Source organism: Augochlora pura, chromosome 6 (genome assembly GCF_028453695.1).
Source record: "Augochlora pura isolate Apur16 chromosome 6, APUR_v2.2.1, whole genome shotgun sequence".
NCBI classification, from domain to species: domain Eukaryota; kingdom Metazoa; phylum Arthropoda; class Insecta; order Hymenoptera; family Halictidae; genus Augochlora; species Augochlora pura.
Window position 1 is genome coordinate 14,271,312 of NC_135777.1, and position 17,528 is coordinate 14,288,839.

Consider the following 17,528-nt stretch of genomic DNA (forward strand, 5'->3'; position numbering starts at 1 on the left):
CGTTAAAACCATAATTATTAATAAATACCAGACAATAGTTAACACAATTTAATTCGTTAAAAAGGCTCTACAATTTCGTGATGTCGAAGAGTTCGCGGTAAAATAAAGATCCGGTATTGATTGTTCCGGCAGCGACTTCGACCTAATCTTTATTCCTGAATTATACACAATCCGACTCGTCGTTATTATGCATATAATAACAAAAACTAATGACAAGTGGAATAACAATACCGTCGTTGTTATTGGAGCACATTGCATCTAAGGATATCCTAGCGAGTTTCGGTATCGCAATACTATCGTTGCGCGTGCCCCTCAAGGGTACGTTGAGAAAATTTAATGGAGTGCAATCATATTCCATCATTAATGAGGTCAAGTATCGATACAATATTTTCCAATCAACATAACACGGTACGTCAGATATTCCAATCACAAAATCCACCGTTCAAACGATTCGTACGTAGAATATAAATACTGTGTGCCTTCGCAGACTATGCAGCAACCAACCAGCGAGTGCTGTTGGCATCAGGTATTATAATTACATTTAAATTAATCTCTAGATGATCGCTACACGCTAGCAATTTGTCACATTCTATCGTCATCCCTCACAGAAGTTAGAAATTGTTGAAACTTTTCGAAGGGCAATATTGCGCCTCGATTACGGTTGGTTGTCTGTCGCGATAGTGTTAATTAAACCGCAAGAAAAAAATTTCGCCGTATGTACTCGGCACAGGACCTCGAAAAGTTTCACCAAAATCTCCACAATTCGCAATATTCTAGTCGTGGTAAAACATTTACGTTTCACGTAATGTCGTTTTGTATAAATTAAAAATAATACTTTCTTCTTGTAATCTTATTCGCTCCCATATTCATCGTTATATTCATCTTTTATCGACCTATTAACAAAATAAAATACAAGACAACGCACGAATATTTCCGACCGATGCGAATAATTGTTTTTTTTCCATTTGTGGATCGTGTCTCCAAGATCATTAGCAATGAGCAAAACATGGCGGTCAATTTTTCGTATCAATGTAATTTGCTTTGACTGTCGATACATGTTTGCATAACAAAAGCCCTCTACAGACTCAGACATACACTTGGCTCAGCACTCAACTCGCATACTGATATAAATATGTTACGTATCTTAAAAAAGAAAAATATACAGAACCACATTCAAACATTTAACGAGAACGAAATGCATACATTTACATGAATCACTCATTGCAAATATGTAGGTACAGTTTTGTGAAGAAATGAAAGAACCAATTTGTTGATGTCGCGCATGTCGAGTGTCTCGGGTGTATCACTGACTCGAGAACCAGAAGAACAATTATCTGATCAGCCTAATTACGAATTGTCATCGAGGAAAAATTCGCGCAAGTGTTACTTCTACAAATAATACATTAATAGAGAAATTATTGAATCTACGTTAGTCTCTGCGACGGTGTATGTAGAGCAGGACGAAAGAAAATAGAACAAATATATAATGTGGGAAAATAAATAAAATGTGTGTTCTACATAGTGCTACGAAGGGTATTTAGACATCGAAAGAATCGTCCAGCATTTGTTTCAACTCCTTCAGATGCTGCATTTTGCTTCCTGTCGCTGGCGAAGCTCCTGTCGGGCGACCAACGTATCTGCAATACAAAATAAGAACCGTTAAACAATAAGTCAATTATCCAAATTTACCAGTTGATATCTGCATTTACTACAATGAAATTTCGAAATTTAATTTGTTTGAGATATCATCCATGTTATCTAAGAAACCAATAATCTAATAAACTGGAAATTTGGCAGACATTTTGAACATATGTTTAATTCTCATTTAAATTAAAAACTTTTAGATAACGTTCCATATTTACTTCAAAATATATCGACATTTTGTGAAGATTGGTAGACAGAATGACAGAATTTGAGATTGATACTCTCAATAGTTCTGTTTTCAAAAATATTTAGGGATAGGGAAACTCTTTAAAAGCTAGGAATAGTATTACCTCACTGTTCTCTGTTTGGGTATATCAGATTTTACTGACTGTGGTTCAGGTGTACTCGTTGTTGTTGGTTTAGCTGACGAAAACCAACCACTAAACCACCCTCCGCTACCGTCACTCTTGACCGGTGCACTTCCGGTGCTGCAACATGGCCCAAGTTTTTACTTTGCTTAACAAGAAGACAAATAAAAGCAAGTACGCTGGGAATTTGTTTCAACATTTCACCACTGATCGACTTCGTGCTAAAGCGTATCATATATTCGTGTTACCACCGAATCTACCAAAACAGTACAAGAAAGTGAAAAACGTGGGCCATGTGAACAGCTAAATGCAGGAGATTGACGAAATCATAGAGCCAAGTATAGATAATACGCCGGTCCAGAACTTTTTGCATTTACATTCTCATCAGATTTAGAAAAAATGTAAATTTTGTGTTGCTATTAATGCTTAGTTGACTGGACGGTGTGATCAGGACACAAATAAAAGCAATGTGATGAATAAAATTAACAGAAAAAATAAAGAATCTTCTCATTAAACCTATTGCTATAGTCTGTTTTTTAAAAACCATAGGTGCATTTTGATAGAACAGACTATAGATACATTCTTTAGGTTATATATGGAACAATCGCGACTTGATTGTAGCTATTTAACACTTACGATACAGAACGAGTTCCGTTCAAGGCTGTATGGAATCTGGGTTGGACATATGTCCATCCACCCTGATTCTTGTGTTCCTCCTGAGACCAGATTAGTTCTGCATTGGCATACTTAGCAGCCTCTTTCTTCACCAGGTCGTACGGGAAAGGTGAGATCTGAAGAAAAATTTCAATGAATTTTCTTTTCAATTGATAGAAGCGGAAATATAACAGAATATGGCGATATACTTATTTTTGCCTTAAACGCATTTAATTGACGATCTAATGGTTGTCCTATTTACCTGTTCAACTCTTGCGATGGCGACTTTGTCATCTAGTTTCTTCTCTGCACGTGCTTTCTTCAGATCGTAAAAGACCTTGCCAGAGCAGAATATTAATCTTTTAACACTATTGGGATTTTGAGCTGCCGGACCTTCTTCAGGTATCACTCTGAGGAACTCCGTGTTTTCAGTCATCAGGTCAAAGCTGGATTTGGCCTCTGGATGACGAAGCAACGACTTCGGTGTCATCAGGATCAATGGTTTCCTGAACGGTAACGCGATCTGTCTTCTCAAAATGTGGAAGTAGTTCGCTGGTGTACTACAGTTTGCGACGATCCAGTTGATGTCGTGTAACTGGCGAACTGCAAACTCTTCACTTTCCGGTGGGAAATAATCTGGGTCGTCCGCGGACATTTGGAGAAAACGTTCTAACCGAGCACTCGAATGTTCTGGACCCTATGGTAGCAATCATTTAATGATTAATTTGTCAACTGCAGTGAATCTGAAATACATTCGATAATTAACTTACCATTCCTTCAAGCCCATGTGGCTGGAGCATAACAAGACCAGATTGACGGACCCATTTCGCTTGACCGCTACTGATGAATTGATCGATTATGCACTGTGCCGTGTTGTTGAAGTCACCAAACTGTGCTTCCCAACACACCAGCGCGTTAGGGTTCGTCATGGAGTACCCTAATTCGAATCCTGGAAGACCATAAGAGCACATGATTTAATTTATGATTTAAATTTATATATTATTGTAACTAAGAGCGTAATTGAATTTCCATTGCACTTACCAAGTACACCGAATTCAGACAGCGAGCTGTTGCAAACAGTGTACGGAGCCTGATCGGGGTAGAGGTAGCACAGTGGTCTGTAAGTAGCTTTGTCCACAGTTTGGTGATGAAGCACGTGATGTCTGTGTGAGAAGGTTCCTCTCTCCACGTCCTGTCCTGACAGTCTAACGTGAATACCTTCTTTCAGGAGGGATCCAAAAGCCATAGCTTCTCCAAGAGCCCAATCAACGGTTCGCGCCTCAACCATCTCCAAACGTGCCCTCAGAATACGTTCAATACCTGAAACATGATCAGTAATTTAGTATAGAATAATAATTTCACGTCATTCCAATTGAATCTTCTTTATTCGATCAATGCACCTTTGTGAATGACGAATTCAGCAGCATTCGGAGGCGGCAAAGAGAATTTCTTGCCAATGTGAACTAAAGTGTCTTCTTTGATTCCGGTAGGAGATGCTTTCAACGGGTCCTTGCCTTCGAAGAAACCAGACCACGGAGAGTCCAACCAGTCCTTGTATTTAATATGCGTCTCCTGTTTTGCATTAGTATACGCTTCTTCGCAAATCTTCTCGTACTTATCTTTAACATCCTATATTACAATAACTGTGTAAGTATTTACTTCAATACAGATTGATTATTTGCTTCAAATATTAACTTCAATACCTTTACTTCTTCCTCGGTAACTACACCATCGTTGATCAGCGATTTAGCGTACTTATCCAAAGCTGGTGGGGTACTCTTAATTTTGCGATACATCAGTGGTTGCGTGAACATTGGTTCATCGATTTCATTATGACCATTTCGCCTGTAGGATACGATGTCAATGACGACATCCTTATGAAAAGTTGCTCTCCACTCGGCAGCCACCTTACAGACGTGCATCACAGCCTCGGGGTCGTCAGAATTAACATGGAAAATTGGTGCATTCACTACTCTTGCAACGTCTATAAAACGATAGAATATGTTTCAATACAATGCAAGTGAAACTTTAGGATCTAAAGGCTCTTTATGTCGCTTTATAATTGCAACAGGCTTACCAGTACAATACGGCGAGGATCGCGAGTGTCTGGGATCGGTGGTGAATCCAATTTGATTGTTAACAACGATGTGGATTGTACCGTGGGTGGTGTAGTCAGGTAAATCAGACAAGTGCATTGTCTCAAAGACAATTCCTTGTCCACAGAATGCAGCGTCACCGTGAAGCAAAATGGACATGACCTGAATAAAAGACATGTTTATAGAGGTATTAAGAGAATGTATTCAACCCCAAAAAAAGTCTGTCTCCCGTCTCCTACCTTCTTGCCTTCGCCATCACCTCGGTAAAATTGTTCAGCGCGTGTCTTTCCTTGCACTATAGGGTCAACAGCCTCTAAGTGAGAAGGATTGGCGACCACGGCCAAGCGGATATTTTTATTCGTTACGCGATTTAGACGCTCGATGTACGTTCCCAAGTGGTATTTTACATCACCAGAGCCCTGGAACATTTTGTATTAGGCGAACAAAATCCACTAATCATATAGGATAAAAGCAGATTGTATAATTACATCGTCGGCTGCCTCCAGAGCAGCAAATTGCGTAAATATTTGACTCAGTGGTTTGCGACAAACATTAGCAAGAACATTCAAGCGACCACGATGTGGCATGCCCATTACAATGGATTCCACACCCAACTCAGTGGATTTGTCAATCACCTGCTTCATAGCAGGGATCAAGATTTCACAACCTTCCAGTCCAAACCGTTTCTCTGATGACCACTTGCGAGCAAGGAACGCCTCAAATCTACAATTGGATCATAGCAGTTAGCCAATTCATTGTTGCAAATGAAATAGGTGGTTTAGATGTTTCAGGACTACTCAATGTACCCCGTGGCACGAGTTAATCTAGCCAAAATGAGTCTTCTCTCATCGTTGGTCATCTCCATAATGCCTGGTGTCTCCATTTTCTGACGTATCCAGTTGCATTGCTCGAGGGAATTAATGAACATGAACTCAACGCCGATATGGCCACAGTATGCATTTTCCAGTCTGCTTAAGATCTCACGGAGTGGCAATGATTTGTCTTTACCGCCGATGAAGGTTGTGGATGGCAGCTTGAAAATGCGATCCATGTCCGATTCCTCTGCAGAAATTTAACAATAAAGTATTCGCCACTTCTCAAGGTGAAATAGATCAACGTACACATAATGCAAATGCTATAGTTTCAAGATGAATACGATTACAACACTTCTGAAGTATCACACGTTTATCGTACACATGAAAACTGTGACATTTAGTATTATATAGTTTATTTTACATATTGTATGGAGAAACAGTACTCCAATAATTATGTATCGTTCTTTGATCATTGGTGGACTGCGTTTATACATTATACTAATATTTTGCATAGATATCATTAAACGCAAGTACATATTTAGAAACTGATACTGAAAATGTGAGCTATGAACTGAAGCCAAAGGTGATGAAAAGAAAATTGGCATTTGATACAACTTAGAAGTTTGTGAACAAGATCTGGTACACGGTCGGATTTGGAAAATATAACACTGAAAAGTCGGTATACCTTATGTATTCGCAAACAATATGATATGCAAATAATGTTCATAATAATGCTGCACGTGTATGTATACTAATTGTTTGCAGATATTATTAACATGCATAACGCCTGAAGGAATTGCAAGACGCATATAACAAACCTTCATAATATTTGTCAAAGTAGGAAACAAATTAGAAGACTGAAAGAAAGGGATTTCGACAGAATGCAAAGCTGTGAACTTCATTAAAGTAGCATTAGTAGAAACAAACAGTAACAAAACCAAAGAACTAATACAAGTTTGTAGTAGATATGAATAGGACTGACTCTTATATCACTTGCCACACGATATACAAAGAAAATACAAAGAAATTAAATCAGAGGAAGCCAAAGAGGTAGTTAAAATGAATAATCTAAAATAATAATAGAATGTAATTTTTATCATTACTGGGTATGGAATATTACGATAATGATGATTACTTATTCACTGTACCTCCTCGAATTCTTCCAAAAGGAAAACGCTTAAAAGTTATTCCTGGCACAAACATATTTACAGCAGAGTGTAGCAAACTTGTAATCAATATATATTTACGAAAGACCCAAGCACCTTGAAAGTTTTCCTATAATACCAATTCTCATGTGATCCCATAACGAACCAGCTCCTTCCAAAGATACTAATACCTCACGAAGTTTTAAACAGAAGTCCCAATTAAATTATGTTTATTACATACTTTTCATAAGTGCAGCTACTCGGTATTGTAGTTCCTGAGAGTAAGTAGTACGAGCTCTCTTCCCTGTGGACATTAGACTTGAACTGAATAAATACCTTAGCGAACGGCACACGAGCATTCTTCGTTTTGCATATTAGAGGGAAACGTTTTGTCCTCAAATGTGACTACATATGAATTGCACTATTTCTCTTTGCCTATCCCAACAATTCTACAAAGACTTGGAATTTCTTTTCCTTGCATGATAAACGCTGTATTTTGTGTCCAGGAAGAAAGTATGATGGTGGAATATGAAAAACTTAATAGAGATAAAAGAAGTCACAAATGCCTGATGTGAATAAGTTCAAAGTAGTAGTGTATAGAAGGAACAGTGAAAGTAAATATGCTGCTTGTTATCAGCAGTTTGATTGGCTTCTAGCTTTAATACTATAGTTATAGTATACATACATATTACTTAAAGTGTGTCACGAGGTATCTTTATTTTCTTTTAAATTTATGCAGAGACACTGTCATATGGGCTTACCGAATGAATAATAATTATAGAGCAACTCTTGTGGGTGTCTATCATCAAGATCAGCGCTGTTGATGCCAAGTGGATCCAATTTAGCGATATGATGGCCACGGATCTGTCAATTTAATGCCACATTCATACGAACCAAGTAGTATTGAACTTGTTAGACTTATCAACTCATAATTAATTAATATGAGAAATTACTGTGATCGATAGACCATTTAAGCATGTTATTTACATCAGAGCATAAAATCAAACGATACAAACTCATATTATTTTGCGGATATCGTATCACAGTAATTGCAAATAAAACATTCAAATTATAAGCATTTTTTGATCATGGTATTCTAACAATTGAAGCATGTAATGTTGCATACATGCTTCCCATCAATAAAACATTTATATGTATAACTATACATATAATTATTATAAAATAACTTTACAATTTTATCATTACTGGCTATATGGATACAATGTGAAAACATCTTTTAAAAGAAAACAATAAATGAATATAGGAAAATGTAAATAAGCAAAATGCTAGACTGTTTTACCAATACGCATTCCATATGGTGAGTTGCAACATATAAAAAGCAGAGCTAACAATATAGCATTGTTCCTGAGCATGCAAAGCAAGAATCTCTAAATTGTTTCCTTACCTCAGACAACTTTACAAAAATATTTTATTGCACGAATATATCGTGGATACTAACATATTGACTACAAAATAACAAATTCAAAACTTCGTTTAAACGTATCTTTGAATAAGTATTGCAATTAACATTGATACAAATCACAAAACAGAAATCAATGGACATCGCAATTGTTCCTAGTAAAAACATTTTCAGTATCAGTATACAACTATCATGGAATAACATTCACATAACACCTTCTCAGTATCTGAAAAACATCTATCAATATTCTTTACTGTAGTAATATACATTTTTTACTAATAGAAATATTGTTGCAATCGTCTAAACTTTTGACAATACAAGATAAACAATCATAGATACTTTTTTTTTCAATTTTTGTAGCAAGATAAAAATTTAGAAAGCCAGATGCTTGACTTTAAAAAGATTGCTGAAATTAAGAAGTTTACTTATTATGTGATATAGAGAGCATCAGATCAGGAGAAGAAGAAGATGAAGACAGTTAAGAAGGAATTAATGTGTATGATGTAAAGACCATGATCTTTAAGTACGAGATGAAATGTCATGTACATATTGGGTGAAGGTGTTTTAAAAGCATCAGAATCTGAGATATTAACATTCATATGAACAAAATCGATAGGGACCAAAATTTCAGCAACAAACATTATGAATTTTGACACACCTTTACCTTACGGTACACACAGATACTAATTAAAGACGTACTTTAAGGAATTGGTTTGGGATGAAGCCTTACCAAGCATATATTGCCGTAGAACCTGTTCTGGAGACCCCTTGCGGGCTGCATAATGTGTGTGTATCAGGTCTGTTTGCATGATACCCAGTGGGTCCAGATCAGCGACTAAGTGACCTCGAGCCTATATGCCAATGAATAATCCCAAAAGTACCCCAATGTATATAATTGTTTGCATTTGTCGAATTTTATTATATACCGCTACATTGTGAAAATATAATGTCTTTTTTTGAAGTATAACAGTTAATTGTTATGATTTCTCATTTAATATGAAAACATTAAGCTTTCATAAAGAGCATCTCTGGCACTAATTAAAAAATCATTTCTACTTATTATTCTGAAAATATACTACCTTTTATGTCAACATTATATCTTACTGACTACATTAGTATTGTTGGTTCATTGATAAGGAGTAGAAATAAATATATGTAAATTAATTTTTAATGGTTAATAATGAAATTATAAGAATATGTATATTTTACATCAAAAAGTGTAGAATTCCACTATTTTTACATTGGGAGAAATATAGTTGAGAAACATGCTGAAGGCAAAAGATGCAGTGAACGACTAATATATTAATGTGAAGAAAACGAGGCTATTATGCAGCAGTCAGAAATGATTTCTCAATATCTAATATGGTCTATGGTTGTGTACCCTTTTAATAAGTATTGATAATATGACAAAAAATTCCATGATCCAGCTCATTATAGCCCCTAATTAAGTAGTTTCTCTATCAATCTCTTGTGCCCCAACTTCTGCAACTTGTTATGTACAATCATAATAGATATATGTACTTATGAATTATATATTTCGAACGTGAGTCGTATTAACGATTACAATTACTTTATTAATTGGTCAGAGAAGTTGGACTTTGAGATTAAAGAGAAATTTTTACATGCATTATGGTGATGATAACTTCCCTTTAACATAAAACATTTATATATATGTTTCCATAAATCATGCTCAGAATTTGCCAACTGATTCAAATTACACTATTTAAGTATGGCAACAGAAAGTTTCAATTATATTGATTAGACAAAACGAATAATTGGAACAACTATAAGCTTTGACATGACATGTAGCAACAAGTAAACACACTTTTAACTGAACATCATACTTTCCACAAAATAATTTGGTACCAAAAAAATCGTGTAGAAATAATAAAATTGAAAACTTTACTGTTTGTTTAAAATTATATTCCATCGAAGATTAATTATTATTATTGTTCCATTAATTTCAATGTGAACTAGGAAATATAAATACCTGATAGGATCGAATAATAGCTTGTACAGCCAGATGATCATCGATTATTTTTTCATTAACAGGTACTTGGCTCAATTGAGACCCACCACCTAGTGGTAATAACGCTCCTAAAGGTATTTGATTATGACTTGGAGCAAGAGATGGTGGAGCTTGGTAAGCAACACCCGGTCCAACTCCAGCAGTACTATTACGAAAAAAGGCATCCCAGGACTGTAGAAAGAAAAATTAATGAAATTAAATTTATAAAACAACAATTTTAATCTCCGTTTGTGTAATAAAATTATACATGGAAGATGCCACTGACCACGTGTACACTATGAGGATCTTGTAACCATGCATTGTACATATCTTCTACATAAGAACTTGTGGTACCATTTAAGAAAGGTTCTGTCGCTGCCCTGCTGTTGTACTTCCTGATTGGTTCATTCACTGTTACCTGTGTAGTCCTCGTCAGAGGATGGCTTCGTACCAACCATGATGCAAACCTTTCTGGTCCACACATGCGTGGCGCTAAGGGAGCTAGGGTACTAAATACTGTCCTTGCCTTATACATTTTGAACCTGAAACAAAAATTATTCACATTAGAAAAATTGTACTCTTGATTAGTCTCTGACTGGCTCACAATTAAAAAAAATTCAATTCAATTTAATTTAAAAAAAAATAGAAACCATTTTGGGAATCCCATACATTATCTAAATATTATATCGTACTCCAACACAAATATGTAAGATGTAAATATGTATATTACACAGACTGCCCCAAATTATGAGTAAATAAGAATTTCTTATCAGTGAGATTATGCTTTACAAAGATTTCAATATGTTGCATCCATTCAAAACATTTCTGATTTGAGAATGAAGATAAACATTCTTAGTTTATCAAGTGCTTTCTAGGGATATCTCCAATTACAATGATTGTACTTATCTTTGCTTACCACAATATAATCAGTCTCTTATTTTATCATTTAATTTGTAAACTTTGCATATTCTGTACAAAGATCAAGAAGAAGGACCAATTATTAATACTTTAAAATACCTCACTACCTGTTATGATATATACAGTAATATATTTTTAAGATTTTCTTCGATTTTAATTAAGGATTCAAATTGCACAATGACACGAGGATGCCAACTTTAGAAGCTAATGTGTGATGAAATCAATTAATCTCTATATTAACACATAATAGATGTAATAAGTTTATTAATAGAATTCTTTATGGCTCTTATATATTAACAATGACTTTAATAATTTTCTTTCAAGTTACTAAATTATATTAAATAATAAAATATCAGACCCATTGAAGAAATTGACATATAGTTAAAATATGTTCTTTCTTTATTGTACACATGGTACAACTCCAATTACAATATCTGAATGTCTAATTCAGGAATACTACTAGAACATTAAAGCATGTCTGGAAACAGTCTGGCTTGCATGAATAATCCATTTCATAAATGAAATGAATGACTAATCTGGATAAGTAATCAGGAAAGTCATAGCATATTAAGAAAACATAAAATACAGTTTTTCTGAGTAATCTTTGATTTATAGATGAGAGTATAAGTGTTCCTGCAAATGAAAAATAACAATTGAGTATAATTTACATATTATACGTATAGCATAATATAATTATTGATTATGACTAGATAACAGATGTTTACGGGCTTATAACATATTTAATTGAACAACAGAAAATAAAATTTATTATAACTAAGTTTTACACCATTTTTCCATTGATTAGAGTTTTGAAAACTTGTTTGTAAAGATAGAAAATTGCATAAACGTTTGAAATCTGTGTTTAAGAGTACAAATATTGATTAATGCAATAATGTAATATTAATTGAACAGAACAAACAATAAGGAATGAGTAATGATAAAGAGATGCGGTAAAACAATGACCTAATTAGTTATAACCTTTAGCGGATGGAACGTCATAAAATTGCGTGGGTGAGTCTCGACTTCTTTTAAGTTTACGGAATTCCTACATAAACCTTAATACTTATTCGCGATATTAGATTTTCCAGTATCGTTATTGCAAAAGAATGACGAAAACCGATCGAGGGGGATTTGTAGTTTTGTAAATAATTGAAGAAGAACGAAAAGTAGGAAACTGTCATCGACACGATGTCAGAGACCATGTGACATTTGTCTCATAAAAATGAGATTAAGTGTCAATTGATTTGTAGACAGATCTACATATTCTTACATGAAACTGCGTATAAAATATAAAAAGAATTACTATCGCAAGCAACAGGAAAAAATAGTTAGGATTAGTTATGTTGCAAATATCTGTATAGCGATTGCACAACTGCATTCAACGTATGTGCAGGTACATAAAAATATCTGTTTTCCCAATCTCGATCAGATAAAACATCGGCTTACGAAATTCTTCAATAAGTATATTATCAACGAATTTATAGAGAAAAGTATAAAAACATTAGAAGCATTCGATTATCGTTTATACTATCAAAAATACGGAAAGGATAATCGAATTTGTCGAGTCAGGTGACTATTTTCGTCTGGTGCAACAATTTTACGTAACCGAAGGACTATTTTGGTTGTGGAAAATGATTTTCTACTATAAAAATTTTCGATTTTCTGTTGAATGATCAACGATTGGTCCTAGATATAGGATAATAGTATTGCTTCTCGTTATCGTGATAAAAAAAAAAGTAAATCAAACAGAAACGATGCAAATTCACGTACCTGATGTTAACGCAACCAACTATGACAGGCCATCCACCATTTGCAACTCACAAGTAGACCGAACTACGATCTCTTAAAATATATCCAACAAAGAGACCTCAGCGCACCTAACGACCAAATATCGCAAACTAAGTGTTGCGATAACGCCGTTTTAAAATTTACCGCGTTTTACGTTATTTATTGCTTATCGTGCTGCATTTTTCTTGATTTTTTGGCCACTTTTAAATGTGATACCAACCCACGAACATGTTTCATGCACTAAACTTTTCGCATAGTTGTAGTTTCTATGTCTAGCAGTACTCATAAATATTAATAACAGAAATTGGAATATGAGTCACAGTATTTCAATGCCTATTATGTATTCCTAGCAATAATTGTAGATAATATGCTCCAAGTCTGCGGAATTAATAGATTCAGATATACTTGAATTAGAGATTTTCATATTAAAATACAGCAGATTTAAGAAGATATAGGTATAGAATCAATAATCGTCTTACGTTTGCAAAAATGATAATGAAGAAGAAAATAGGGATTTAGTCCACTAATCCAACATTATTTAATACACTGCTTTTATGAGGGACATTTATGAAGGTGCAAAAATGTAAATTGTACTAATTGATGTAATAACAAAATTATCGACAGTAGATTGTAGCTAACAGTTTAACCGTTTTGCCACTGACTGATTGAGCTGTACAGATCCCTGAATAGAGCTTTGAGATTTCATCATAAAAGGCGCCACTATCACTGGTGCAATTTACTCTGCCGGTATCGTTTACAAATTTGAACGTTTTGCCATTTATCAATTCGCGATGTACCACTTGTCATAAATGAAGTTATTTTTAAATTTTCAGTAGTTTAAATTGGATCTTACGATCCAATTATCATTTATTCTATATATTTGCAATCATGATTGAACTTTATTTGCATGATATGAATATTGGAGAGTTTTTAATCCATAAATTGGCATATTTCATGGCATTTTTTGCACACGTATAATTCTTACGAGCAGAATCATAAATTTTAAATAGATTTCATCTTCCGAAAGTCAAGGCTGGCCGACAACGGTTCCCTTTTAACAAAAACTAAACGATTTACAAAACAAAAGATTCGCCTACAAAAATGTAATCGGTATACAATAGAAGGGGTAACCTATGAATTCCAGTATTCGTATATTTTTATAAGTTCCTTTATTTTTATACTGTTAACAATTTTTTTAATCCCTGAAATATCATCCATCGATTTTATTCTTCTATTATGCGAAAATATTATGAAATTTAATTTAAGAAAATGGATGATAATAAGTCGAAAAAGTGCTTTCCCGGTAATTATATTCTTTACCTACCTTTTAATATTCCATTGCACTCTTCTTACTGTTAATATAAAATTTTAGCCCTGGTATACTTCAAAATATATTTGTTAGCGATGATATTCAATTATTTATCTTTTCATAATTCAATTCTTCCAGTTGAAAATATGAAAGAATGGTTATATCAAACAAGTATAAAATGCCAATCCCTAAAGTATCATATGGATTACATGAAGTCGGCATGTCGTGACATGCAACAAGATATACTGGAACCAAAGAATGCATTTGATGACCAAAGTTACAATGATCCTAGAATGAAACTTTCTGACACAGATGAAACTGAGAGTTTCAGACACATAAATTACAATGACTCATTGCAAAAATCATCAGATGCTACACCAGAATCTATAAATGACAATGGTATAAAGAAATAACTTTAAAGCCTGCTGCACGTACCCGCCATTTTATTATCATAAACAGATACTCGAAGCTATTTTAATTACAGGAAATGGAGAAGATTATGAGTCACAGCAGAGTCCAAAATTAGAGGACATTGTTCCTAAAATTAATTTGCAATACAAGGATAAAGAAAAACTAGAAAACAAGAGTATTCGAGGAAAATTAGAAGTTGATGCAAACGATATTCCATTTAGGAATCAAACATTACTACAGGGTTCTCGTATTCATTCTACACCAATGTCACCAATATGTAGAGACATATTGGTACTATACACAAGTTTTATAAACATAATAGTCACAGTATGCACAAATTTCTGCCATAAAGAAATGTTCTTGTTTAAGATGGCAGAAATTTGTAAGCACGTTGTATTTGATGAGATCATACGTTAAAGGGAAATGTTGACTATAATTATTTAATTAACAGTACGAAGAACAGAATGAAAACTGGCACAATTCATATCAACCACATTTAGCACAATACTCCACAGAACTATTAGATTTGAACAATCAGGATGATTACATACATGAAGATCAACCTTCTGCAAAGCTTGGTATTAAATTAGATATCCCCAGTAGTGTCAGAAACGGAAGTGGTGGTAAGGGTAAAGCATATCGAAAAAATGAAAAGAAAGAGAAAACTGCTTCTTCTGCATTGCCAAGCAAAAAGGGTTCTGTGTCTAAGTTAGATGATATTGCCTCATTGAAATTTAGGAAAAGAAGAAAAAAGTTATGTGGTTCTACCTCAAAAAGCACGATAGCTACGAGAGACACAAATATTGTAGGAAGAAAGGATGTTAAAAGACGAAAACAAAAGAGTATGGTTTAAAAATATTGCCACGAATTAATTACCATAAGGATTAACTATTTATGTATTTTTAGATGTTACTAATTCTCGTCATATACCAAAATATCCTCAGACTTCGAAGAAAGTGGTTGAAATTTACCATAATACGGCAGTGAATACTGGTAGCACTTCGGTTAGCCCTAGTAAACACTCGAGAATCTGTTCTCATGCAACGTATAATAACAAATTACCTCCAGGCGCAAGTAAACAACATAGTGTTCACATGAAAACGAAATGCGAAAATAGTAATTATAAATATAATTACAACAATGATGAAGAGAATCGGTCATTTAGTCCCCAGAAACACAGTCCGTCTAAACAAAAGATTGAGTAAGTTCTGATGATATCGTTCACGAGGATAGCGAAACGTGGTTCCTATATTTAATTGCAGAGAAAAAGATGTAAGCTCCCGTAATCAAAATTATACGTCAGAGTGTCCTATTGCTCCAGCATACACGATGGAGCAATGCAATTTGAATGAATGCCAGCAATCAATTTTGCAGGCAACGTACTGCAATCCGATGGCTACTACTCGTAGTTACGAAATGCCAACGTTGGCATCCAAATTAAAAAGAGTAAACCGTTCGTACTTTAGTAGATTCACTATTAGAAACATACCGTTTGTAGTGGGTACTTCCGTAACTCCGAGTCACAATTTAGGTTTGAATATACAGCAAGTACGTTAGTTCATGTAAAAATACAGAGAAAAAGTTTCTATTATAGGTTTCTTTAATTCAAAAGGTTTTAAGTATAATGAAAACGAGACAACCAACAGTAAACGGAATCGCTCCACTTCTGATTCATAAAGTTAGTAAAGCGACGAAACCCGTGCCTGCATTAATGGGTCAAACGAATGAACAGCTTAAGTTGTCTCAAATGAATTCTCAAATGATTAACTCTTTGGTGCACAAGGCAAACTCGTTCCTGAGCGAACCTTTTAATGTATTTGGAAACGAAAGCGTTTCTTTAAGTTATGGTGGTAGAACATTGGGAAATTTCAACTTGGACGTGAATATAACAAACACGAAAGAAGCAGTCGCTGATGGTACAATTGGTCCTGAGAATATCCCAAAGAAAAAGGTTTGTGTAAAAATTAAGTGTAGAATTACCATTTAATCACCACCAATGAATTTTTAGGACACTCGATCGGAGAATCAATTAAATCGATGGAACACCCGACAAATATCACAGAGTACAAACAATACTAAAGTACTGAAACTATTTTCGTCTCAGCAAAATGTAAAAACAATAACGGAAGTTCCAAACGTCAGGCAACCACAACCGACAACAAGCAAAGTAAGATTAAATTAACATCAACGATTAAAAAAACTGATAAGAGAACATTACAGGATAATGAGTGCGGTGTGGATATATGTGATACACAATCAGTGAACTGTTCTCAGAATGCAAAAGGAATTCGGGAAGTTCTTATCAATCTCCATGACCAGTTTGAAGAAATGAACACGTAAGTTGCGTTGTTCAATCCTGGAATACTAACGCCTTTAGATATTAGTTTATCTGTAATTCTATTCTAGCAAATATGAAAAATTACAAGCAATGGCAGAGAAGAATAATGATAAAAAATTAGACGAACAAGTTTCGGTTTTGGAGAAAGAGTTGAGCGTAAAAGAAGACGAGATAAATACTGTTATCAATTTGTATAAAGAGGTAGAATAATTTCACGTGGTTGCAGGTAACACGAGTAGAGACTATTCACAGTACTTCTTTCTAGGTGATGACGCTGAAACAACAAATGAAGTTGCTGCAGGAAAAGAATAGTTACGTTTGCATATCGAGCGAAATTCCAATGGAATTAAACCCACACCATTCACCTGTGCCGTTTATGTTAACAAAATCTAATGGAACAATTCTTCAACAAAAGCTTCTTCATGGAAAGAAAAGTACTGTCGTCGCGTCCAAGGAGCCGACATCTCTTCGTTTAGCTAGTCTTTTACGGCAAATTCAAACATTCCAAAAGCAATTGAGGCTATCATCCTGATAAGAATATGTGCAATTTTTGGGGTGAGCTCAACTCGTTAACAGACGTATTCAATATATGTTAAAAATATCGAATTTTTCTT

At 34.5% G+C, this 17,528-nt stretch overlaps 2 protein-coding genes across 10 annotated transcripts; one reads left to right on the forward strand and one right to left on the reverse strand.

Annotated features, from left to right (window-relative positions):
* Positions 1–33: 33 nt before the first annotated feature.
* Positions 34–12,990, reverse strand: Nc73ef (oxoglutarate dehydrogenase Nc73EF). 9 transcript variants are annotated; one of them, XM_078184286.1, is made up of 17 exons: positions 12,839–12,990; positions 10,437–10,692; positions 10,133–10,342; positions 7,484–7,586; positions 6,964–7,026; positions 5,569–5,824; positions 5,251–5,485; positions 5,002–5,181; positions 4,744–4,924; positions 4,370–4,650; positions 4,067–4,295; positions 3,708–3,986; positions 3,437–3,615; positions 2,929–3,363; positions 2,649–2,803; positions 1,995–2,132; positions 34–1,637 (listed from the first exon to the last, which is right to left on the reverse strand). In XM_078184286.1, exons 2-17 carry the CDS (start codon positions 10,683–10,685, stop codon positions 1,538–1,540), a joined length of 3,273 nt encoding a protein of 1,090 aa, XP_078040412.1. In that variant the 5' UTR covers positions 10,686–10,692; positions 12,839–12,990; the 3' UTR covers positions 34–1,537. The 9 variants fall into 9 exon arrangements, with proteins under 9 accessions (XP_078040412.1, XP_078040415.1, XP_078040416.1 ...); XM_078184289.1 differs by lacking the exon at positions 6,964–7,026; XM_078184290.1 differs by lacking the exon at positions 1,995–2,132.
* Positions 12,991–13,727: 737 nt separating this feature from the next.
* LOC144471548 (uncharacterized) lies at positions 13,728–17,446 on the forward strand. The gene is made up of 11 exons (XM_078183692.1): positions 13,728–14,159; positions 14,304–14,564; positions 14,650–14,867; positions 15,028–15,418; positions 15,483–15,777; positions 15,839–16,124; positions 16,189–16,527; positions 16,585–16,743; positions 16,797–16,912; positions 16,983–17,115; positions 17,180–17,446. The coding sequence occupies exons 1-11, from the start codon at positions 14,126–14,128 to the stop codon at positions 17,444–17,446; spliced, it is 2,499 nt and encodes an 832-aa protein (XP_078039818.1). The 5' UTR covers positions 13,728–14,125.
* The last annotated feature ends 82 nt before the right edge of the window (positions 17,447–17,528 follow it).

Bases quoted from the DNA above. Each gene is read 5' to 3' on its own strand.
- Nc73ef (XM_078184286.1), bottom strand. From the start codon at position 10,685: ATGTATAAGGCAAGGACAGTATTTAGTACCCTAGCTCCCTTAGCGCCA. The intron at 3,616-3,707 runs GTAAGTGCAATG...ATGGTCTTCCAG, and splicing joins GTCTGAATTCGGTGTACTTG to GATTCGAATTAGGGTACTCC. The intron at 2,804-2,928 runs GTAAATAGGACA...ATTTTTCTTCAG, and splicing joins CCATCGCAAGAGTTGAACAG to ATCTCACCTTTCCCGTACGA.
- LOC144471548 (XM_078183692.1), top strand. From the start codon at position 14,126: ATGGATGATAATAAGTCGAAAAAGTGCTTTCCCG. The intron at 16,744-16,796 runs GTAAGATTAAAT...AGAACATTACAG, and splicing joins CACAACCGACAACAAGCAAA to GATAATGAGTGCGGTGTGGA. The intron at 16,913-16,982 runs GTAAGTTGCGTT...ATTCTATTCTAG, and splicing joins CAGTTTGAAGAAATGAACAC to CAAATATGAAAAATTACAAG.